General features: G+C 42.8%; 1 protein-coding gene across 1 annotated transcript; it reads right to left on the bottom strand.

Annotated features, from left to right (window-relative positions):
- Positions 1-362: 362 nt before the first annotated feature.
- LOC144695923 (tissue alpha-L-fucosidase-like) lies at positions 363-21,762 on the bottom strand. The gene is made up of 8 exons (XM_078567012.1): positions 21,384-21,762; positions 18,352-18,486; positions 17,146-17,283; positions 16,256-16,361; positions 14,979-15,179; positions 8,111-8,298; positions 4,523-4,622; positions 363-981 (listed from the first exon to the last, which is right to left on the bottom strand). Exons 1-8 carry the CDS (start codon positions 21,746-21,748, stop codon positions 841-843), a joined length of 1,374 nt encoding a protein of 457 aa, XP_078423138.1. The 5' UTR covers positions 21,749-21,762; the 3' UTR covers positions 363-840.
- Positions 21,763-26,474: the final 4,712 nt, after the last annotated feature.

Here is a 26,474-nt window from a genome sequence, read left to right on the forward strand (position 1 = left end):
CACTGAAATGTGAACTATATGTGAATTAAACTCATTTTTTAAGCTGATGTCTATCTTGGTGCTGCAGAATTAATTTGTGTGTGTGTATTCCCCTTGTTGTACAGTTCGATCTTTTGGAAATCAGCATCCAAATGTGTTCATCAGCAGTCACTTCAAACAGAAATATTGAGGGGAAAGAAACTTGAAATTGGCAGAACAAAACCAAAAAATGCTGCAGTGCACTAATTGCTTGCAATTAATTTTTAAAAGGGGCCGCAGATGTGAGATCCATTCCTAATAATTACCTTGTGCCAAATAGTTAGACTTTTCAGTTTGGAAATGCAGCATGGGAGATTTCTTTATAATAAATTAACAAAAACACCTTATTTATAGATTCCAAGTTAAAAGCTTTAATAACATACAGCCTTTGGTATTTGTGCTACCTTATCCATGTAAAGAAGGAAATCTTTTTAAAAATCAACACAAATGCAGAAGGTAATATTTCTACATGACTGCATCACTTAAAAAAGGAGTTAGCGAGATTGAAAAAAGGAGCTCCGAAAAGCCAAAAGGTAACCCCAAAACAGAGTCAAATTCCGCCACTAAGCCTTGCAATGGGTGACATAAGCTGTGATCTGCACAATAACCCTATCACCATCATTTTTATCCATCCACTTGGCACTGCCAAATCGAATTTCTGATTGTTATCAAAAAATAAAAACCACTCTGATCTATAAAAATTGAATCATACTGATTTATATTACAAATTTTAAAGCAATTGCTTTGTCAAATAGGTGCAAAGTCGCTAAAAATCATTTTCAAGCCAAGAGCTACTTCAAAGGACCGAGCTGCTTCTCCTGATTATGAAACTCCTTCAAGCTTCAATGTCCAACCATTTTGCGATGGGAGAGTAAACAGAGAAATAGAGGACAGGAAGACGAGGATGCCCTGCCCAGGAGAACTCTTCCATTTCAGAGGCTCGGGGATTCCCAGCATTGTCACCTGGAGACAGAACACAAGGATATGAAGCAAAAGGACAATCAACACATCAAGCTTGTTTCTTCCCCAAACCAGATACAATCCATTTCACCACAGAGTCTACACAACTATTTAACTTCCTGAGGAAGCTTTTATAAGTTCCCCCCCTAAATCCCACAAGTAACTCTAGGACTTGCAATATTCATTCGAACCTGTGCTCATTATTCCTCAACTATCACATTATGGTGGTTGATGAAGATGGTTGATGAAATCATCAAGTTTCATGCAGCATTTTGTCTCTATCCAGATTCATCTTTTTGACTTTTGGCTAATTTATAGCCAGATATATGGGGATACTTATAACGTTTGAGAAAGGTTATCTTGTCCAGCATTAACTATTTGAATTGGGAATCTGTTCCATGAGCAGATCGATCAAATCTCATTCATCTGCAGTGATTACATTTCAAAACTGCAAGCTTTCCTGAGCATGAGAAAAATTGGATGGGTTCGAAGTGGAGATAAATATGGAACTAGTAGAATTTCTGAAACCTGACTAGAGAGGATGAAAGGGAACAAATAGAAAAAAAGACTCGCATATAGATAGTGCTTAGCATGACTGTTGGACATCTCAATGTGCTTTACAGCCAATGAAGTACTTTTTAAGATGTTGTTGCACCTGTAATGTAGGAAACAGCAGCTAATTTATGCTCAGCAACAAGGATAAATCTGATAATAACCGGATAATCTATTTTTTTGTGATGTTGGTTGAGGTACAAATACTGGACAACTCCCCTTCAAAACCATGCCTTGAGACCACTTAGGTCTGCAAGCAGGCAGATGGGGTTTTGGTTTAACATCTCATCCAAAAGACAGCATTTCCAATGATGATGATGCTCCCTCAGCATTGGCCTGGGGTGGCAGCTTGATTTTTGTGCTCAAGGCCTCAGAGTGGGACTTGAGCCTGAAACCTTATGATTCAAAGGCAAGTGTGCCACTAACTGAGCCACAGCTGACACACAGGCTGGCTTACGCTTGCTTTAGGGAGATTAGAAAAGAAACGAAGATCTACAAGATGACACAGTTTATCAAGGAAGGTTACTGAGTACTGCTGAAAAAAGAAACATGTCGAAGCTTTTAGTCTTATACTCTTCAGGACACCTCAAGTATACCAATATGGCAACACCTGTACCACAGAATTTTAATGGCATAGGAGGAAGCCATTCGGCTCATCACGTCTGCACCAGCTCTCCAAATGACCATTATGACCTAGTGCCATTGCCCTACCTCTTCCTCGTGCCCCTGCACATTGTTTCTATTCAAATAATCATCTAATGCCGTCTTGAACGCCTCGATTGAACCTGCCTCCACCACGCTTCCAGGGAGTGCATTCTGGACCCGAACCACGTCATGTGTGAAAAAGGTTTTTCTCACATCACATTTGCTACTTTTGCAAATCACTTTAAATCTGTGCCCTCTCGTTCTTGATCCTTTTACGAGGGGGAACAGCTTCTCCCTATCTACTCTGTTCAGCCCCCCTCAATCAGAGTCCATGTGCCAACCAATCAGCACTCTCTTCACATACAGTATAACTTGTCTTCCCCCTATATTGATATTCTTGCAAAGTGTCCTGAAGAGTCAAAAACAAAAAATTTCAAAGCATGTCTCGTTTTTCAACAATACTCAAGTTCTGTACTACCAAACAACTATTTGAAGATTACTGAGAGGAAAGAATTGGGGATTAGCACAGAATCTTCTTAGGTGGATCTAGAAAGTAGAAAAGGGAAACAAGTCAGCGGCAGGAATAATGAATAACATGGAGATGAATGTACAGTCTAGAGAGGTTATAAAGATTAGTAGTATGGCTTCAGTTGTGATCATAATAGATTTTAATCTTCCTGACATAGATTGGGATTTGGGATCAGTATGTACAAGGTAATGTATTTCACAAATCTTACGGAAAAGGGGTACTGAATTGGCTCCTGGCCAATAAGGATATGCCAATAAGCCAAGTTTAAATGGGAGACCATTTGGATCCCAATGAATATAATATCTGTTTTTTTTTATATGTAACAACAAGAAAGCTAAACCAATGTGAATGAAAAGGGATGTCATGGAAGGCATGAAGGAGATAGAAAGGGCATATATAATTCTGAAATATCCTGGGAAGGAATAGGAAGTAACAAGGCAAAAGAACTGGAAAATTCAAGCGAATGAAGTACCAAGAAACTGTTGAAAGATGTAAAACAGGATCCATTAAATGAATATAGAAGGAAATATAACAGACAATAGCAGAGTGTTCTTTAAGTAACTCAGAAGCAAGAGAAGGTCAAAGAGAAATATTGGATCAGTCAACAGCAGCAGGGGGTTGAGGGTGGAGAGTCACTGAGGACAACGAGGTGGCAGAATGACTAAATCATTACTTTGTGATTTTTGATACCAGTCAAAGATGGGATGTGCGGGGGGTGGGGGCGCAGAAGAGAAAGAGATATCTGAGTGGAAAAGGAGTATGAGGGAGATTTCAGGCTGGAGTACTCTGAGTATCACAAGACAAGGTAAAACTATTATTAAAAATTCCTACAGTAAAATAAAAATGATTATAGCAGTTATTAAAAAAATGCACAAATTCCAAAAGGCATTCAATACTTAAAAGATTTAACAAAACAGGAGATAACTGGAAACAACATCAACTGGCATTTATATATCATAAAAGGTCCCAAGATGTTCCACAGGAGCTTCGTAAAGCAAAATCTCACACTGAGCCACATAAGGGTATTAGCATAGATAATCTAAAGCTTGGTCAAAGAGTTAGGTTTTAAGGATTGTCTTAAAGGAGGAAAGGGTGGAAGAGGAGATTAGGGAACGAACTCCAGAGCTTAGGGTCCTGCCAGCTGAAGGCATGGCTACCAATGATGGAGAGATTAATAGTGGGGATATTCAAAAGGCCAGAATTAGAGGAGTGCAGATATCCCAAGAGAGCTGCGGGGTGGAAGGAGATAGATAAATTTGAAAACAAGGGAATTTTGGACTTGTGGTGTTGCTTAACCGGGAGCCAATGTGGATCAGCGAGCACAGAGGGAGGTGGGTGAACGGAAATTGGTGCGAGTTAGGTCAGAAGTGCTTTGGATGATATCAAGATTGTGGAAGGTAGATTGTGAGAGTAAGGTGTGTTTCCAGTGGCAAGAGAGGAACATGGCTAAAGATCAAAATGTGAAAGTGAGACAAAGGAATAGAGAGGATAAGTACAGTGTATAAAAAGCACAAATAGTGGATTAAACAAGACAAAAAGAAACAGACAAAGAAAGATAAAGGAACGAATATCAGACACTCAGCTTTTTTTCTATCCAATCTTAGGACAATAATTGCAGAACCCAAGTAACACCTTTGCATATTTGGCAACTTTCTTGATAACTACCAGAGGCAAAATCAACTATGGAATTTCACTGTCTGCTGGTCCATGGGATTAACAGTCATCATGGATAAGTCTGTTGTCCAGCTCCTCTTGCAATTCTAGGTCAGGTAAAGGCTAAGAAACAGTCACCAAAGGAAACAGATCCTAAGCACTTACTTTGGTGCTCGATGAGCTCTTTGGAGATTCCAGTTTCAGGACATTATCAGTGGGCCACTTTGTGAACACGGCATAAACTGAGGATCCCTTACTCGTGTACCTGGGGGCAAAGACTCATCACATCACTGAATTCAAAGCAGAGGCTTGCGGGAAATGAGACAAAAAAAAGCAGCAAAGTTGCAATACATTAATATTTTTACAATAATCGTGACCTGCTTGATTATTTGATTACACAGTCCAACAGTGAACTTTCTTATTTCATAACTTTGTTTTTGTTTTTCCCTTGAAAACGCTACAATAACTTTATTATCTAGCATAACTTGTACTGGATTCAGGCTTTACATACACATCATACGTCAACACTGAACGTTTCTATCTCCAAGCTCCAGGCATTACTAAACTCAAAAATTCTGTTTTTCAGATATTCAGTGACAAAGTCTCACAGGGAACATAAGTGTTGAAATTGTGCAAAGGTACACCTGAAATTCGATACCACAGTTCCAAGCGGGTCCTAGGAAACCGACAGACGTGACATCACTTCCACAAAACTGACCTTCATCAATTGCACACAGGTGCAGTAACTACAGAATTTGACACTGTCCTCGAGACATTATCAACACTCAGATCATAAGCCATAGCTTTAGCTTTAGTTTTGTAGACCCATGGCGGGAATCACTTTTGAAAAATTTCCTTCAAAATTAATGATTGTTGGGAAAGAAGCAGCATTACAGAATCTGCTGCTACACATCCAGCACTTGTATGAAAAGCTGCATGTGAGCTCTCTTGGTGGCTGTGGGTAACTACACTGCCTGGTGTGAAAGGCTACAAGACCAGCAAAGACCTAAGATTGATATTCAAATGCTATACTAACCCCAGTATAACAACTGAATTTTGATATTGACATTGGAGAGCATACGAACATATGAATTAGGAGCAGGAGCTGCTCCACCATTCAATAAGATCATGGCTGACCTAATTTTAACCTTAACTTCATATTCCTACCTACCCGATAACCTATCACCCCCTTGCTTATCAAGAAGCAATCTACTTCTGCCTTAAAGATATTCAAAGACTCTGCCTCAACCACCTTTTTGAGGAAGACAATTCCAAAGTCTCACAACCCTTTGAAAGAAAACATTTTCCTCATCTCTGTCATAAATGGGCAACCCCTTATTTTGAAACAGTGGCCCCTAGTTCTAGATTCCCCCACAAGAGGAAACATCTTCTCCATATCCATCCAGTCAAGTCCCCTCAGGATCTTATATTATTTCAGTCACGTCACCTCTTATTCTTTTAAACTCCAGCGGATACAAGCCTAGCCTGTCCAACCTTTCCTCATAAGACAACCCACTCATTCCAGGTATTAGTCTAGTAAACCTTCTTTGAACTGCTTCCAATGCAATTACATCTTTCCTTAAATAAGTAGACCAATACTGTACACAGTACTCCAGATGTGGTCTCACCAACGCCCTGTATAACTGAAGGATAACTCCCCTGCTCCTGTATTCAATTCCCCTTGCAATAAATGATAACGTTCTATTAGCTTTGCTAAGTACTTGCTGCACCTGCATACTAACCTTTTGTGATTCATGCACCAGGACACCCAGCTCCTTCTGCATCTCAGAACTCTGCAATAACTTAGAGAATATGCTTCTTTTTTATTCATCCTGTCAAAACCTCCTCATATTTTCCCACATTATACTCCATTTACCAGATCTTTGCCCACTCCCCTAACCTATCTATATCCTTTTGCAGCCTCCTTATGTCCTCTTCACAACTTACTTCCCTACTTATCTTTGTGTCATCAAATTTAGCAAATATACCATCCAAATCCTTTGTATACATTGTAAAGAGTTGAGGCCCCAACACTGATCCCTGTGGCATACCACTGGTCACATCCTGCCAACCAGAAAGTTACACCCATTTGTGTTTCCTGTTAGCTAGCCAATCTTCTATCTGCCAATATGTTACCCCCTACATCATGAGCTTTTATTTTCCACAATAACCTTATCAAGTGCCTTCTGCAAATCTAAGTACAGTACATCCACCAGATGTCCTTTATCCATAGCACCTGTTACGTCTTCAAACAACTCCAATAAATTAGTTAAACATGATTTCCCTTTCACAAAACCATGTTGACTCTGCCTGATCACCTTGAATTTATCCAATTGCCCTGTTATAAAGTCTGATAATACCTTCTAACATTTTCCCTATGACAGATGTTAAGCAGGAACTGATCAATATTTTGCTATAGAAACACTAATATCAATCCACAAAGATTACTTTGTGAAAGTGTTTTTTTCCCAATAGTCGTTGTTTTTATACTTTTGTTGACCATGTATTATGACACAGCCAATGGTAAAGGCTGAGTTGTTCAAATCCCAGAGGGAAACTTGAAACAACTGTCATAACCCATTTTTGCAATTTGTACGTTTTGAGATGCAGGCTTTGAATTCAGTAGTAAAAAGACCACCGAGTCTCAAGAGGGTTTTATAAAACTAAATTAAATATTTATTAATACAAGGAAAATTGTAAGCGCACATATGTCTACAAAATTGCTAATACAATAACTACAAAAATCCCTAATTAATCTGATTCTCAGTTAGACCCCCGGTAAGGCAACAATAAATCTCATAGATTTAAACAGACACCTGACAAAGCACACCCTGGACAGTCACATTCAAAATGAGTTTCTTTCAGCTCTGGGTCCTTGCAAACAGCAGCTTGAGGCTTACAGGCTGGAGGCTTCTCATACTTGGTGGATCTTAAAATGTCTCTGCCTAACCCACAATCTCCTTTCTCCTTTATATATATATATCTTTCTCTTTGAATTTAAATTTTCCATTGTATCACTAAGTTTTTAATTTTACCTCTTCTAACAATAACATCCTTTCGTTCCACCAATTTTATTAGTGAGCTGAAAAAAAAAACCACATTGCTTGGTGTCTTCTAGCTAGGTGCAAGATTTCATCCATTCTTTAGAATGGTTTATTTAAAAATGCAAATTGCCCCTTGACACCTGTTTCTAAACTTCCCCATGTTTATCTAATTACCATTTCAAACCTACTTCTTTCTATACATCAAAGCCTCTAGACCAGCTGACTTTAATCCAATTAAGAAACACACACAGACACAGACATCACTAAGGTCGATTTTTAAAAAAATTTCCAATAGCATTTTAGACATTAATATCCCTTCATGACTAATGTTTCTTGTTCTTTGTTCAAATCCTTCCATCTCTACACCTCACCCTACATCCCTTCTCACCTCTGAAATCCTCCTTGTTCCCCACACTTTATACTGCACCATTGATGACTGCTCCTTCAATTACTGTGCACCTGACCCTCTCACCTGTCACCTCTTACCCACCCCCAGCCTCTCTTTTTCTCTTTCTTCCCTTCTGCTTTGTATCTACTCTTTGTCCATGGCCCTCTCTGTATTCAGCTGTGTCAAAGAAATGCAAGTTGTTTTCCATTTCTTGCTTTGTCTTTAAGCATGAAGTGCAAGTGAAGGTATCTACGGAGAATTGGGCAATAAAGTAAGGGAAAGAGAAACAGCTGTGCTATATTTAACCCTGATAGACTTTACCATATGTTCGTAGAGTTCTCCTTCTGAACTCGCCATGGTTTTGATGCATATATTGCTTCACCATTAACATTTAGCCATTGTCCCACGGCCTCCAGCCTTTCTTGGAAAATGACAGGGATAGTGCCTTCTTTGGTCGGACCAATATTAAGCAGCAAGTTGCCTCCATAAGACACTGTGTCCAGCAAATTCTGTCAGAGAAAGAAAAGTTAGCAAGATAGAGCTATTGTCTACGTTATCCTGTTCCTGTTTTAATCCTTGACCTCATAACAGTAATGGCACACACTTTGTTGACAGTTCTCTCGCACCCAACACATTCACAGAGAATTTACTGTGTTACCATTGTTAACATCATTTCAGTTCCTGCTGAATAAGTAGCCCTAATTTGTTATGAATAACATTGACAAAAAAAATGTGGCAAACATTCTTCCATTCATTTGCAAACCCTATAAACATTGGTATAAATCATGTCAAAACACATAGGCCATAATTTTTGGGTTGGCGAGCAGAGGCATTGCCCGCTTGCTGAGGCGTAAAATGACGCACGGTGACGTCGCGCGGGCGTCATTTAGATTTTCAGTTCGGCGGGCACACAGCAATGTCGGCTACGTGTTCGCCGAACTGTCAAAGGCCTATTTGGCCATTTAAATATCAATTAAACTAATAAACTGATCTGCCCATCCAACTTTAAGGTTGGCGGGCAGGTGAAGAGCCCAGGCGGACTTCTTATTTTTCATGGAACCTCATCCACGGGCGGGATGAGGTTTCATGAAGGGTTTATAAATTAAATAAATGTTTTCAATGATGTTCATTGACATTTCCCAGTTCATGTGACACTGTCACATGAGGGGACATGTCTTAAATTTTTTTCTTCCTTTTAGAGTAGGGCCCATAAGGGACTAAAGGGGCAATCTATGGGTGGAGCCAGAAGACATTGCTAGAGTGCTGAATGAATACTTCACATCCGTCTTCACCCAAGAGAATGAGGATGAAGGTATCGAACTTGGGGAGAGAGGCTGCGAGCTTCTTAAGCAAATTGATAGAGGGAGTGACAAGGTATTGGAGGTGTTGGCAGGCTTAAAAGTGGACAAATCTCTATGTCCGGATGACTTATGTCCCAGACTGCTGAGGGAGACAAGGGAGGAGATCGCAGGGGCTCTAACCCAAATTTTTAATTCCTCTCTGGCCACGGGGGATGTGCCAGAGGACTAGAGAACAGCTAATGTGGTTCTGCTATTTAAGAAGGAATGTAGAGATAAGCCAGGGAACTACAGGCCAGTAAGTCTCACGTCAGTGGTAGAGAAACTATTGGAGAAAATTCTGAAGGAGAGTATCTATCTCCACTTGGAGAGGCAAGGTTTCATCAGGGATAGTCAGCATGGCTTTGACAGAGGGAGGTCATGCCTAACAAATTTGATTGAATTTTTTGAGGAGGTGAACAGGCATGTAGATGAGGGTAGTGCAATTGATGTAGTCTATTTGGATTTCAGCAAAGCCTTTGACAAGGTCCCACATGGGAGACTTATAAAGAGGGCAAATGCACATGGGATACAGGGTAATTTGATAAGGTGGATTCAAAATTGGCTTAGTTGTAGGAGACAGAGGGTGATCACAGAAGGATGCTTTAGTGACTGGAAGCCAGTGTCCAGTGGCATACCACAGGGATCTGTGCTCGGTCCCCTATTATTTGTCATTTATATAAACGACATAGATGTCTATGTGGGGGGTAGGATTAGTAAGTTTACAGATGACACAAAGACTGGACGGGTGGTTAATAGTGATGTTGAGTGTCTTGGGCTACAGGAAGATATAGACGGGATGTTCAAATGGGTAGATAAGTAGCAGATGGAATTTAACCCTGAAAAGTGTGAGGTGATACACTTTGGAAGGAGTAATTTGACAAGAAGTATTCAATGAACGGCATGACACTAGGAAGTTCTGAGGAACAAAGGGACCTTGGCGTGTGTGTCCATAGATCTCTGAAGGCAGAGGGGCATGGTAGTGATGTGGTTAAAAAGGCATATGGGACACTTGCCTTTCTCAATCGAGGCATAGATTACAAAAGTAGGGAGGTCATGTTGGAGTTGTATAGAACCTTGGTGAGGCCACAGCTGGAGTACTGTGTGCAGTTCTGGTTACCACATTATAGGAAAGATGTGATTGCACTGGAGGGGGTGCAGAGGCGATTTACCAGGACATTGCCGGGGATGAAACATTTAAGTTATGAAGAGAGGTTGGATAGACTTGGGTTGTTTTCATTGGAGTAGAGAAGACTGAGGGGCGACCTGATCGAGGTGTACAAGATTATGAGGGGCATGGACAGGCTGGATAGGGAGCAGCTGTTCCCCTTAGTTGAAGGGGCAGTCACAAGGGAACATAAGTTCAAGGTGAGGGGCAGGAGGTTTAGGGGGGATGTGAGGAAAAACATTTTTACCCAGAGGGTGGTGTCAGTCTGGAACGCTCTGCCTGGGAGGGTGGTGGAGGCGGGTTGTCTCACAACCTTTAAAATGTACCTGGATGAACACTTGGCACATCATAACATTCAAGACTATGTGCCAAGTGCTGGTAAATGGGATTAGGTGGGTAGGTCAGGTGTTTCTCATATGTCGGTGCAGACTCAATGGGCTGAAGAGCCTCTTCCACACTCTGTGATTCTGTGATTTAAATTTTTAAAACTTAGACTAAACAAAAGGTCGCAGGCCCCGACTCAGGTAACCTTGATTGGCCCACCCATGTAAAATGGCGGCGCAGACTCGATCGGTGACACCGAACGGGTCCCCGCCCGCCCACAGACAACTCCCTCCCCCACCCTCACCCCGATGGGGGGGAAAGTTCTCCCCATTGTGATAAAAATGCTCACTCATCTCTTTCAGCTCTTTTCTGTCCCTAAATAAAAAATAAATAGTTAGTCAGACACTTTATCCGATATAAACGATCCCCCTTTAAATATAAAGATTTACTTTTTGCTGCTCATTATTACAGCTCATCAATTTTCTCCCCTCTTCCTTTAAAGATATCAACTCCTTGTTCGAGTTGATTGTCAGGAACCTTCAAAACCCTTATGGTTATGTGCGAGTGGTGATATGGAGCATCATAAGAACATAAGAGATAAGAACAGGAGTCGAGCATTCAACCTCCCAAGCCTGCTCCGCCATTCAACAAGGTCATGGCTAATCTGCTTGTCTTTTGAATTCCACATTCCCATCTACCCCCGACAACCTTTGATCCCCTTGCCTAACAAGAATCTGATCAACCTCTGCCTCCACCGCCTTCTTAGGCAAAGTTCAGAGTTCTCTGAGATAAAAAAATTCTCCTTATCTCTATCCTAAAAGGGCGACCCCTAATTTTAAAACAGTGCCCCCTAGTTCTGGACTCACCCACAAGAGGAAACATCCTTTCCACGTCCACTTTGTCAAGGCCGTTCAGGATCTCGTATACTTCAATCAAATCATCCCTCACTCTTCTAAACTCCAGTGTTAACAAGCCCAGTCTGTCCAACCTTTCCTCATAAGACAACCCACTCATTCCAGGTATCAATCTAGTAAACCTCCTCTGAACAACCTCCAACACATTTACATCCTTCCTTAAATAAAGAGACCAAAACTGTACACAGTATTCGAGGTGCAGTCCCACCAATGCCCTGTATAACTGAAGCATAACACCCTTACTTTTAGGTTCAATTCCTCTCATAATAAAGGATAGCATTCCATTAGGCTTCTTAACTACTTGCTGTTCCTGCATGCTAACTTTTTGTGACTCATGTACTAGAACACCTAGACCCCTCTACACCTCGGGAATTTTGCAGCCATTCTGTTTAAGTAATACTCTGCTTTTTTGTTCTTCCTGTCAAAGTGAACAACTTCACAGTTTACTACGTTAAACTCCATGAGCCAGATCTTTGCCCACTCAGGTCAACCTATCTATATCCATCTGCAACCTCCTTATGTCCACTTCACAACATACTCTCCTACACGTCATTGTGTCATCAGCAAATTTAGCTACCATGCCTTCACTCCCCTCTTCTAAGTCATTGTAAATAGTTAAGGCCCCAGCACAGACCCCTGTGGGACTCCACTTGTCACATCCTGCCTATCCGAGAAAGACCCATTTATGCATTCTCTCTGCTTTCAGCCAGCCAGCCAAACTTCTATCCATGCTGATAGGTTACTGCCTACACTTTGTGCTTTTATTTTCCGTAATAAGCTTTGATGTGGCACCTTATCAAATGTCTTCTGGAAATCCAAGTACAGGCATGTTATTCCTTCAAAAAAACTCCAATAAATTGGTTAAACAAAATTTTCCTTTCACAAAACTATGCTGACTCTTCCTGATTGCCATGAGCTCTTCTAAGTGCCCAGCTATAACCTCCTTAATGATCAATTCTAACAACTTCCCTATGACAGATGTCAAGCTAACTGGCCTATAGTTCCTGTTTTCTGTCTCCCTCCCTTCTTCAATAGAGGGGTTATATTTGCTACTTTCCAGTCTGATGGTACCTTTCCAGAATCTAGCGAATTTTAGAAAATTAACACCAGCGCATCGACTACCTCATTAGCCACCTCTTTTAAGATCCTAGGATGTCGCCCATCAGGACCCAGAGACTTGCCAGCCCGCAGCTCCATCAATTTGCTCAGTACCATTTCCCTAGTGATTTCAGTTTTACCAAGCTCCTCTCTCACTTTCACCTCCTGATTTGCAGCTACTACTGGAATGTTTTTTGTACCCTCTATAGTGAACACAGAAGCAAAATATTTGTTCATTTCTTCCACCATTTCCTTATTATCTACTATTAACTCCCCACTGTCACTCTCTAGAGGACCAACATTCACTTTACTTACTCTTTTCCTTTTTGAATACCTGTGGAAACTCTTTTACATTTCTAGCTACCTTCCTCTCAACTCTAATTTCTTTCTCCTGGTTAACCTTTTAGTCATTCCCTGCCATTCCTTATATTCTGACCAATCATCTGTCCTGCCACTCAGCTTTGTGGAGTTGTACACTTTTTCCTTAAGTTTGATGCTTTCCTTATCCTCTCTAGTTAACCACGGATGGTGGATCCTCCCCTTAGAATTTTTCTTTATAATAGGAATGTACTTATTGTGAATACTCTGAAAAATCCCCTTAAATGTCTGCCACTTCTTCTCTATTGATCTATCCTCTAGCCTTTGCGTCCCAGTTCACTTCAGCTAGCTCAGCTTTCATGCCCACATAGTTGCCCTTATTTAAGTTTAAGTTTAAGATACTAGCCTTAGACACATTCTTCTCTCTTTCAAACTGGATGTAAAATTCAATCATATTGTAGTTGCTGTTACCTAGGGGTGCCTTCAATCTGAGGTCATTAATTAATCCTCTCACATTACAAATACCAAGTCTAATATACTCTTCTCTCTGGCTGATTCCAGAACATGCTGCTCTAAGAAACTATCTCAAAAGCATTCTAAGAACTCCTCGTCCTGGCTACTACTGCCAACCTGATTTTTCATGTTTATATGTAGATTAAAATCACCCACGATTATTGCCATCCCTTTATCACAAGCACACAATACTTCTTCTTGAATACTTTGTCCGACATTGTAGCTACTGTTAGTGGGCCTGTGGACCACTTGTGACTTATTTCTCCTACTTTTCCTCATCTCCACCCAAACCGATTCTACATCCTGACCTCCTGAACCAAGGTCATCTCTAACTATTGCACAAATGCCCTCTTTGATTAACAGTGCTATGCCTCCACTTTTACCTAACTTCCTAATCTCTTTGAATCTCACGCACCGCTCAATATTCAGGACCCAATCTTTGTCATACTGCAGTCACATCTCCATAATTGCTATCAGATATTATTTATTTACTTCAATGTGGGCCATCAATTAATTTACTTTATGAATGCTACGCGCAGATTCGGAGCCTTCAGCTTTGACTTTTTGTTACCTTTGTAACATCTAGTCTTGACTGTTGATGTACTCTTAGGTTTTTTTTTCTCTTTGTCCCTATCTGCCATTCTCTGACCCTCATTTCTCATATTACTATTTTGCTCTCCTGTCTTGACTCTACGCCTTGAATTGCTACCTCTACCCAAACTTGATCCCCCACCCCTCTTGTTTAGTTTAAAGCCCTCTCTACTTCCCTGGTTAGGCGATTTGCCAAGACACTCATCCCAGCACGGTTCAGGTGTAAACCGTCCCAACGGTACAGCCCCCACTTTCCCCAGTACTGATGCCAGTGCCCCACAAACTGGAACCCACTTCTCCCACATCAGTCTTTGAGCCATGCATTCATCTCTCTAATCTTATTTGCCCTATACCTATTTGCACGTGGTTCAGTTAATGATCCAGAGATTATCTCTGAGGTTCTGCTTCTTAATTTGGTACCTAGCTCCTCATACTGACCTCTTTCCTCGTGGTACCAATGTCATTGGTACCTATATGGACCACGACAACTGGATCCTCCCCCCCAACCACTGCAAATCCCTCTCGAGCCCTGAGCAGATGTCCTGAACCCTGGAACCAGGCAGGCAACACAGCCGTCTAGACTCTCGCCCCTCGCTGCAGAGAACAGTGTCAATCCCCCGCACAGGCTATTTACCATAGAGGCATCACTGCTGTACCTAACATCCAATGCACTTTCAACATAGGATGCTTGTTGACAATCAAAAACACCATTCCCAAATTCAGGAAGATTCAGGTCAACTGTAACATCCCGGAACAGGCTGGGTAACAACCTGGGAACAATCCTGATATGAATGATTAAGCTACTCATTTGATAAACTCTGATTCAATTGTTGACAAGCCAAGCACACACCGAGCTCCACTGCACATTCACATGAACGTAATACCATTTTAGTAATGTTCACCATTAATTAATCAGGAGTACGTACAGTGATAATGGATTGCAAATCCATCAATTCATTCAAATGCATGTTTCTACGATATCCCCATGACCTTTTGTCAACCGTGGTGCACTTCTCCCATTTGTGGTTTGGCAATGTGCTCGGGGTGTATTTGTCCGCACAGTTGAAGAAGCCGCCATGTTTACAGCGACAGTCGGATCCCCAGCGGTCATTGATTACCACAGTATCCTAGCAACAGAGATAAAGGAGCAGATATTTATATAGTGCCTTACAAATCCCTCCGACGTCACTAAGCAATTTACTTTCAACTCAGTACTTCTGAAGTGTAGTTACTGTTAAGTGTAGGAAACATGGCAGCTGATTTATGCACAGCAAGATCCCAAAACAGCAGTGAGATAATGACCAGTTGGTCTCTATTTTTTATTTACATAATCTTGGTCGAGGGATTCAGTCCAATAATTTCAGGTCATGACCGCTACCCATCTTTTTTGTCTGGATCGCAGCATTTGGTGATCATCCTGATACTCCCACTTACACCTCCTCCAGACGCATTTTTTGTTTCTTTACTTTCCCCATTACCATCTCCTTGGCCTTGCACCATCATCCCTTTTGTCATTTAATCTCTCATGCCTTCTACCCAATCCCAGACCTTACCTTTTGTTCTGTCCTGCCTCCCCTCACTACCCCTTTTTCCCTACATTGCATTCCCTAAATTACAGGCAGGTTTTTCCGGTTGGCCGACACGTCAAATGACGTGGGGATACATCAGGCGTGCGTCCTGACGTCATCCCGCGTCATTTAGACTTTCAGTTTGGCGGGCGTGCAGCCAATTCGGCTTTAATGAGCTATCATTAAAAAACTAATTAACTTGATTGATGGACCTGCCCATTCAACCTTGGGGTTGGTGGGCAGGCCAGGGGCCCAGGCAGGCCTCGGAAAAAGCATGAAACCTCATCCACGGGCGGTTATACCAGCCCTGAGGGTGGGGAAGGAGACACTGGCCACAGAATGGCCAAGTTTAACATGAGCTGCAAACAGGAACGCCCAGAACCAGAAGCCAAATATGTCATTTTAACACAGCTAAATTCAATGCAATGAGGGAACAAGTAAAGCAGCTGGATGGTGGGAGGGAGGGCAGTTGTTCAACAAAGGAAATGGGACATCTTTAAAAGATATGATGCTGAATACGCAGGGTAAAAAAGAATAAACTCAGTTTAACAAGCCTGAGCCAAATCGGTTAACAAATTCAATGCGAGGTAATTATAATCCTCGGTAATGATCTTGTAAATATTGACAATGAGTACCTTGACGGGGCTATCATTGTAAAGCCAGGCCAGAAATTCAGTGGAATTCCAGTAGGAACCTGGTGCTTCCCAGTCTCCATCTGACCAGATTACATCTGGTTTGTACCTGTCAAGGGAGAAGAGACAAAATTCCTAGTTATTCCCAGAGTGTGACCATGTAAAAAACAGAAACAATTTATCACTAACAAATGCAGTCTTCTTAAAAAATGCCTCTGATCATTGACTGTGGTGGCAATTTAACCAACTTTAAATGCAGCTTTTATATTTTTCCTGAAACACAAGATGCTTCCTGTGTTCCTAATAGCAGGATTATTGGCACTGGAGAAATTGGTGCATTGTTTGGGGTCTATTCTGAATGGTGTTAAAAGCTAACAAAAAGGAATTACAAAAAATTATACCACCTTAGCTATAAGCCTGGAAATTACACTGTGCAATATCATTGTGCAAACACCACATCACGTGCCTGAAATGATTCTGCTGTTATGTTAGCAGGGCTATTTACCCATTTGGAAAGAAAGGAATTTGTTGCTTTCCCATACCAATACCACACTGTATAATTTCCAGGCAAGTTTACTGACTTGGGGGCAGCACGAGGACCTTTCAGTTGAGATGGTGGAGCAGATAATTCTTGTCCATTTTAAAATGAATTCTGCTGAAAAATTCTCCCATACCTAACATGTCCCTCTCTCTCTCTCTCCCACCCACCAGCAACACCATTTAAACTGATGATCCCAGCCACCTTTAGGGTTTGAAATACTTTCAGGTCTACATAGTAAAGGCAGAGAACTGAATTGAGTCTGAAGTTAATGCCATCACCTGTGCATAAACTCTGTGTTTCAGTAATGAGGTGAGCTCACAGACAATACTGCAGAACTGCCATATTTCATTACCTCATGACCAATTCATACAGCTCTGGTAACGATTTTTCCGCAACAAATTTCTGGGTCTTGAAATGGTTCTTTTTATCATACAAGTAGAAAGGATGAAACCAGTCAAGGAGAGAATGATACACTCCATAATACAAATTCCTGTTGCAACAGAAGAACGTTTGATATAGTAAATTTCAAAATTCATTTCTTTTTCAAAGCTTTCACACATTATGGGAAAAAAAAACGCCCAGCAGTGTAAGATCAATAGTGAAACAACCATTGTGGGTATAAATAACCTCGGGAGCAATCTTATTCTTTTTACAAGATCAGTAAGGCACTAGATGAAGAAAACCTGGAGTTCACAGAGCATTTGAGAATCCACAAGGTTGTAACTAGTAGAGGTGCGGAACAACAAAAGATTCAGCAACGAGGAAATGAATGCCTCAAGTGCATTGGCTGAGACTGTATGGAGGGAGGAGGTAACTGTTGAGAAGGATAGGTGTACATGAAGTAGTCAGAGAGTGGGCTTTTAAGAGTGCTTGTGGGACTTTCCAAATTTACCCAGGCCATTATCCCCAGCAGTGCATTTCGATGGCTCAGACTCGCAAGTAATCCTCATTCATTGAGAATAGGAAACTCAGCTAAACGTTAATGGTTTCTTTTAACACACCACTCCCCACTTTCCCTTAACTAATGAAATTTATTTTCTTTGGCATGCATCTGCCATCTGAAGTTTCAAAAGCTGAAAAATGGAAATGCTAAACTTCAAATTTATCAGCAAGTTTCACTTCAGTTCTCAACATCAGTCTGGGGATATTCCTGTTGAAATTAGAAAATGTCACAGAAATAAAATGATGGTTAAATAATAAAATGATAATAAAGTAATGATTATAAGACATTGCTTTAATTTTATCTGATATTTCTGTAAATACAAGAATAAAAACAAAATCATATCATCACAAAGACAGTTCAATAATTGCAGGGATTCACTGCACAGGAAAGTCTATGCACATTATACCAAGATACAAATTCCCAGAGAGCTTCCAGCTTTGTATTAAACATTTGTGAAGGTATTATTGAACAAACCCTGACCTGTATCAGGATGGTACATTTCGGAACCAGTCTGCCATATTGTGTGGGTTTAGCGTGGGTTTTCACTGTCAATATGCATCAATGTGATTATAAATACATTGCAATTTCCCCAAATGCATAAAATTAAACACAAACCTTTTTCGAACTGCGGCTGCAAGATCACCCACCAAATCTCGATGTGGACCTGTATCAACTGAGTTCCAGTTCCAGGACACAGGTGATCCCCAGTTTGTGAATCCTTCATGGTGTTTGGTTGTCAGAACCACATACCTGAAATCACAAACCACAAGCTGTTGAGAATCGACACTTCTGTATATTATAGATTATTGCAAACTAAGGTCAGTCTATGAGAAGCAAAGGGTTCAAACGGAAACTACGTTGCACAGATTAATATACAAGCAAAATACTGCGGATCCTGTAAACCTGAAATAAAAGCAGAAAATGCTGGAAAAACTCAGCAGGTCTAACTGCATCTGTGGAGAGAAAAAAAACAGTTAACGTTTCAAGTCCTTACGGCTATTCTTTAGAGCTAAAGAGAAGTAAAAATGTAAGGAAATTTATACTGTATAAGGTGGGGTGGGACAGGTGAAGCTGGATAGAAGGCCAGTGATATGTGGAGGCAAAGGAGAGATCGCCAGAGATATCATGGACGAAAGGACAAAGGGTAATGATAGTGATATTGACTTTGTTAGACCTGCTGAGTTTTTCCAGCATTTTCTGTTTTTGTTCCAGATTTTCACCCTCTTTAAACAGCATAAATTTCATCACATTTTTACTTCTCTTTAGCTCTGAAGAAGAGCCACATGGACTCGAAACATTAACTTTTTTTTCCTTTCCACAGATGCTGTTAGTCCTGCTGAGTTTTTCCAGCATTTTCTGTTTTTGTTGTACAGATTAATGTTTGACCTTCAATTCAGATTTTGTGTTCAGCTTTTAGCAAGTATTGGAAAGATTTTCTTTCTACCAATTTTTTTTCCCCCTCGGACCACACAAGTGACATTAAGAAATACATACTGGAATACTTCCAAAAGGGGTCCGGTGTTATAAATGAGATTAATGCATTGAAATCCATTGAAATCCATGGTGGAGTTAGGAGTTTTTTCAATGCACAGCAACAAATCTGCAGGAAGTATGCAGCAAATGAACAGATTTAAAGTGATTTTGGAGGCTATTTTGGTAACTGAATGTAGATTTGCAAACAATTGCAATATGGGGACTATGTTCATAGAAAACACCAGTCTATTACTGGGATGTAAAAGCAGTCAATTCTCACCTGAAAGACAGCAATGCCAATGCCTAAAATCCACTACAGAATAAAATCAATCTTCTGACTGCGTCACAAATATATAATGTTTCTGACAAAACATTACAGACACGTTAAACAAACAGAACATTCTAGCTATCATGGTGAGGCATGAAGAGAGGTGATCCTCTACACATCAATAGGACAGACTTCAGTTTTAACAATATATTTTAATGATGGCCTTCATTACAAGAGGATTTGCGTATAGGAGTCAAGATGTATTATTGCAATTATATAGAGCCTTGGTGAGACCACACCTGGAGTACTGTGTGCAGTTTTGGTCTCCTTACTGAAGGAAGGATGTATTTACCATAGAGGGAATGCAACAAAGGTTCACCAGGCTGATCCCTGGGATGCAGGCATTGTCCTATGAAAAACAATTAAGTAGACTAGGCTTTTATTGTCTAGAGCTCAGAAAAATCAGAGGTGATCTTTTTCAAACACATAAAATTCTTACAGGGCTCAACAGGGTTGATGCAGGAAGGATGTTTCCCCAGGCTGGGGGTATAGAACCAGGGGACACCATTTCAGAATAAGGGGCGGGTCATTTAGGACTGAGACGAGGACGAATTTCTTCACTCAAAGGATGGTGAATTTTTGGAATTCTCTGCCCCAGAGGGCTGTGGTGGCTCAGTCATTGAGAATGTTCAAAACTGAGATCGATAGATTTATACATATTAAAAACATCAATGAATACAGGGACAGTGCAGGAAAATAGTGTTCAAGTAGATCAGCCATGATCTCATTCAGTGGCAGAATGGGCTCCAAAGGCTGAATCTTGCTCCTATTTCTTACGTTATAAAAATAATGTTTAAAAGCAGTGGATTACAAAGAAACTACTCTTAACCCCAAAACAGATTCAGATGCAGTAATCCTATTTACAATATCGGAACCCATTTGGAAGTACTTTCCTGTATCTCATACGCTCACCATCATCAGTAGGTTTTATTACAGCATCTAATAATGAGCCCCGAACAGAGGGATTCATTTGGGAACAGGTTTGTGGGAATACAGAATCAATTTGTTTTGGGATGAGGGATCGAAGGTGCTAACAGATCTCTGCCAGAGTAACTTCTCTGTTCTCAGAAACTGCTGGACCTGCTGTGGTTTCAACATTTTCTGGTTTTAATTCAAATTTCCAGCTTTTAAACTCTGTCACTGTGACACAACTCTGACCAATTTACTGAAGAAATAATTCGTGGAGCTGGCTTCAGTTTTCACATTGCGGGAGGAGGATACAATACTAGAGCAGGGAGGGGAGGTGGTATGAAATGAGCAAAGGTAAACAGGGAACCACACCCGGATAGCAGAATAACATTTGCAGAAATGTATCAAGTGATTCTGTGTCCCATGGTGAAATGTCATGTGGTGCGAGTCTCACATGATCAAACCTCAAAGAGATGCCGGCAGCCAGAGTTCAGCAGACCTGCTGAAATAGGCATTAAATATGACTTTGCTGGTATTGACCATACCCAGGACAATGAAAAGAAATTGCTGTCGGACTGTCAGATGCCATGATTATTTGAGTGGCAAATACTTTAATTACAGTAACTGCCCCAGGATTTTTCTCACCCTGAAACTCTTTCGAGTTATCAACAGTCACAGATTGCAACTCTTTCGAGTACAATCACAGTTCTTGGTTTCCGGGAGTGGGACATGAACCCACAACCCTCTGATTCAAAGGCGAGGGTGCTATGAACTGAGCCACAGCAAGGCTCCCATTTGAGTGGCAAATACTCTTTTTGCTTTAAAATTGTGACTAGTTTTGTTGTCTGTCAACTCCATAAGCAGCACTCAGTAAATATTAACTTCCGCCACTACTCATTCATAACATTTTCTGGGTTTTGGAAGTTTAATCTTGTACCTGGCTCCGGATTTCTGAATCACCTCTGCCCACTGATCCGGATCGAAGAACTCCGCGGTAAACGCTGTGGCGAACTCGCTGTACGTGAACCCCTCTGGGTAGTTCTTTTTCATAAAGTCTACATATTCCAGTCGCTGCACACCTTTCCAGTACCACCAGAACCACTCGGTCCCGAAACTGGGCACGGAAAAGACACCCCAGTGAATGAAAATTCCAAATTTACTCTCGTCGTACCAGGAGGGCAAGGGTCTGCTGTCCAGACTCTTCCAGTCCGGCTGGTAGCGGCGATCGGGAGCAACCCCCGGCCATAAAATGCCAGTAATACAAATACAATTGACAAAACTCTTCCATCCCATTATCAGCATCCAGCCCCACTGTAATAGCTAGAGCGGAAATTGTCCCTCGTGTTAGTTCCCTCTTAAAGGCTACTCTTGCAGTGGGAGGGCTCAAGGGCAGCCCTGACATTGAGGCGACTTGTGAGGGGGAGGGGGCGGGAAGAGCTGCCTTGCAGTTGAGGCAACTTCGGGGGGGGGGCGCAGTGTCAAGGGCAGCTCTGCTGTTGAATAAAGCACACAATTGGTGGGGGGGGGTGGGGGTGGACGAGAGAAGTGACCACCCATTGGGGTCACCTTGTATAAAAGTGACCATTCCTCTTCAACTGACACAGTTTAAATGCAGCCATTGATATGATTGGAGTTGGGCTTCTGGCTTATCTGCCCACTCAAGCAATGCAGAGTCAACAAAGTGCCACCAAGTGCTCCAAAGCTTTTCACCACAACCACCCCCGGCACAGATTGCAAAGTCATGAACATTTTAGTGGACTACAGAACAGCTGGACAACTGCAGACACTGTACAATCTCCTTGCGAAAGTTGGCCATGGAGCAGTCACTGGTGGAGGTACTCACACCCCCTCGCAATGTCATCATCCCGGTTTGGACCAGTCTCCCTGATGGTTCAAGCTAACAGTGCAGCCTTGCAGCATGGGTTAGGAGAATGCCTGCACCTGAGCTGAGAGCACAGCATGCAGTCCAATGGGCAAAGCTGCTGCCAATCGGTCGAGTGGAGTGGGGTAGAGGTGGGTGGGGCTTTGGGCAGCCACGCAACGCAGTAATCTCTGGCCATCCAAGTGGTGGCCAGCACTCTCCAGGAAGCGTTAAGGGCCATCACACTTAACCAGGACAGGTTCATAGTACACCCATGCTAACCACGTGTCTCTCTTTTACCCTGCAGGAGGAGTACATCAGGATCATGGAATCTGGTGAACTATCTGTATGCCTGATGGCCTACAGAGTGCAAAGACGATGTAGGAGAGAGCAACTGAGGCTCCTGCCTGCGCAGAGGCAGGAGCAGCAACCTTAGGAAGAAGGGGTGGCTGGGGCTCCTGCACATGCCACTGAAGAGCCACAGCGAGCTGTCACTTGTTGGCACCTAGCGACACTCAGGAGGCGTCTATATCCCCCTTTTCCTGCAGATGACTCAGAACCAGTGTTGCCAAAGACTGCGCATGTCTAGGGAACTGGTTGGTCACATCTGCCAGTTACTGCAGGATTTGGCGCCACAGGAACATGGAGGGCATCCACTGCCAGTGGCCATGAAAGTGACTGCAGCGCTCAATTTCTATACCAGTGGCTCCTTTCAGGGCTCCTCTGTGGGATATTGCAAGCCTCCACCCGCAAATGCATTTATGAGATCACGGATGTTGTCTTTGCGAGGGCACACAACTTTGAGCATTTCGCCCAGGACCAGGAGAGCCAGGATGCAAGAACGATTGGATTCGCAGAGATCTCGCGCTTCCCATAGGTGCAGGGGGCAATTGACCGCACTCATGTGGTGCTCAGATCTCTGTCACAACAGGCGGTGAACTATATCAACAGCAAGGGCTTCCATTCGCTTAATGTGCAGCTAATGCGCAACCACCAGAAAAGCATCCTGCACGTCAGCGCAAGGTTTCCAGTGAATGTGCACGACTCCTACATCCACAGTCAGTCACAGATCCCTGAAGTCTTCCAGGGTCCACAGAAGTTGCAGGGGAGGCTCCTTGGGGAAAAGGGCTACCCACAGAGGCCGTGGCTGATGACATATGTTCAGCGGCCTCAAACTGCAACAGAACGACGGTATAACAAGGCTCATGCTGCAGCTCACAACTTGGTGCAGCAAACCATCGGGATGCTGAAAATGAGGTTCCGGTGCCTAGATCGGTCTGGTGGTGCCCTGCAATATAGTCCACAGAGAATGTCACACATCGTCGTCGTCGCCTGTTGCACCCTATACAACCTGGCGCTGCAACAGGGAGTGGAGCTGGCTGAGGAGGAGATGGAGGAGCTGCGGGTCTCCTCCAATGAGGAGGACACTGTTGGGAATGAGGGTGAGGAAGTCCTCGAAGGCAACAATGATGGGGATGTGGCCCTCGCACAGGCTAGACAAGGCAGGCACACTCAGGAGGCCCGAATAGCTGCTAGATTTGTGGAAGATGATAACAACATGCAGTGAGGGGACACCATAGATCCTCACATCACAGTTGTGAACGTTTGACTCCAGTCTGGCTTATGGCAGCACCAATACTCTCTGAGAATGCTCCTGTCATGGAGATGCGTGGAGGCCCTAATAGTCGCTCAATTGCAGGAGGATGATGACAACATGCAGTGAGGACACTCCATAGATCTTCACATAGCCTCTGAGAATGTCTGACTCCTGTCTGGCTGAGGGCAGCTCGCTTGCGATCTGTGCTCAGGGTCATATCATAGAGACGCAGCCCTGAAACTTTAGAAGCATCTGATCCTTTGTCCGCCTTCAGCACCTGAGACCTTCAGGAGCAAAGCGTCACTGGTCACAGATGATGAAGAGATGGGGACCAGCCCCACCTTAAAGGCGCTGAGAGCACACAGAGACAATGCTGAAACTCTGTGATGCCTGCCTACTACATTCTGGCAGCAATGACCAGCACCGCCGAGGTGCAGGCACCAGTAACATCTCCAGGGGGTGTGAGGCCGGACCATCACTTTAGTCTGAAGGTTGCACAGAGCACAGGGAAGAGGCCCTGGACTGAGACACCTGCCTTCATCTTGTGCAGAAATTTTCACATCTGAGTGACAAGAACACTGCTCATCAGAACAAGGAGCCATAGGCAGGGAGACATTCTTGGGAGTTTATTGACAATAGTGAACAGTATGTGCAGGTGATTAACACCCATACCCAGGCTGTGCAACTCATTCTTAATTTCCTAACCCTGCCGCTACATCGTGGTGCTTCCCGGATATCCACAGCGGAGGTGGAGCAGCCTCCTGACTGCAACGCCCTGTGATGATCTTGGCGGGCGTCCTCTGGAGGGCTGAGACTTGGAGGACCCTGGCCTGCTTTCAGGATCCTGCTGTGTGGCAGTAGCACCCTCCTCGGCCTGTGGAGCTGGAACTGCTGAGGCCACAGGAAGAGGGGAGTCATGGGCTGGACATTCTTGGAGTCACCTAGATGGATGGCCCTGGGGTATGCACCTGCTGACCCTCCTCCCTGTGGGTGCTCAAGGGCCCCAGGCTGACCACTTGAGGAGAAAGTGTAGCTGCAGTGAGATCGAGCTGCCCGGCACTCCACTCATGTGCACACTGTTGGAGGCCAGCTATGGCGTCAGCGATGGAGTTGAGCCCGCGCAGCAGTGTAGGACCAATGTCATGGACCAAGGTCTTCATGGCGGCCGCCATCCTACCAGTGTTGACCTCAGTGCGTTGGTATGCCGTCGCTGTCACCTCAGCCTGAAGACCAACGGACTGTTCCATCGTACCTTGCAGAGGAGTGCAGCGGACATCCCTTCCTGATGTTCCCGAGCTTGCCTTTGCAGCTCCAGCAACTGTGACATGACCGAGTCCAGAGGCTCATCATCTGATTCGCACTCAGCAAATATCTGGCCTCCAACAGTCCTCCGAGTGCCGGACACCAGGGAAGTCCCTGCTGCCAGATCAGACAGTGCGATATGCTCACCAGATTGTGATCCCGAAGCTATTCTAAAGTTTGGTCCCATCGAGGTGTGTGTCTCTGCACTGGTGGAGGGTTTGGGTGAGCGAGGTGATGGGCCTTTAAGGAGGGTGCGTACTCTTCATGAGTTTTCTTTGGGGCTTCATTGGAGGTCCTTGATCATTGACTCCATTGGCTGTTTCCCAGATATGCCTTCAGAAGCAAGGGGAGATACTTAGTGCATGACAGTGGCCTATGAAACAGGACATATCATTCACAGTATGGTTGTCTGATGGATGTTGCACCAGAAAGGCATCCGAAAGGCATTCCAGCGATGCATCATTGAACCTGGGGGCTGCAATCTTTTTGCCTTTCGTGGACAACTTCCCTGCAGCAGTCGTGGGCTGGAAGCACTGAGATGTGTGCACACGACAGGACTTTAAATATGATGCCCGGCATGATGAAGCGGCGAGGTGCTTCACATTTCATAATTTGCTGTGCATTATTGTAAGTAAACAGCAAGGACACTTTTGTTATAAATGTCAAGGAAGTGTTGCTCATTCTAATATAATTTAACATTATTTCAATGTACAGTTTTGATTTAATTGTGATGAACCTAATCATCTTGTTATGTTGATTTTCGCTAATCACTTCCTCTAAGAAACACTGCAGTGGGTGAAGATTCCTGATCTGAGTGCTATTTATTCTACCTTTTCTATTTGGCCACTATACTATAACGAATGGTGTTTTTCTTTTAAATTGTAACATTTTATAAACTGTTCTATAAAATTCTATTCATGTGTGATGTGGCTAAACAAACCTGTCAGAGTGATCATCCTTCACTGAACATAAAAGCTAAACTCAGGAGAGCATTTTTTTAACAATTCCAGAAAGATTATTTAAAAGTAAAATAAAAACTTTGGTGCAAAAACTACTGGGTAACTTGTTGACATTTATTCCTTTCAAATTAGATGCCAGAATTTCACCATTTCTAGTGAAGATTCAGATAGATTAACAAACTGCACCTCAACAGTCAATCTGATTTTATAAGATTCACATAGAATCAGAGAATAGTACATTGCAGAAGGCCATTGAGTCTATGCCAGCTCTTTTGAAGAGCAATCAGTTAGACACATTTATCTGCTATT

The sequence above is a fragment of the Cetorhinus maximus genome, chromosome 21 (assembly GCF_964194155.1).
Source record: "Cetorhinus maximus chromosome 21, sCetMax3.hap1.1, whole genome shotgun sequence".
Classification (NCBI taxonomy): domain Eukaryota; kingdom Metazoa; phylum Chordata; class Chondrichthyes; order Lamniformes; family Cetorhinidae; genus Cetorhinus; species Cetorhinus maximus.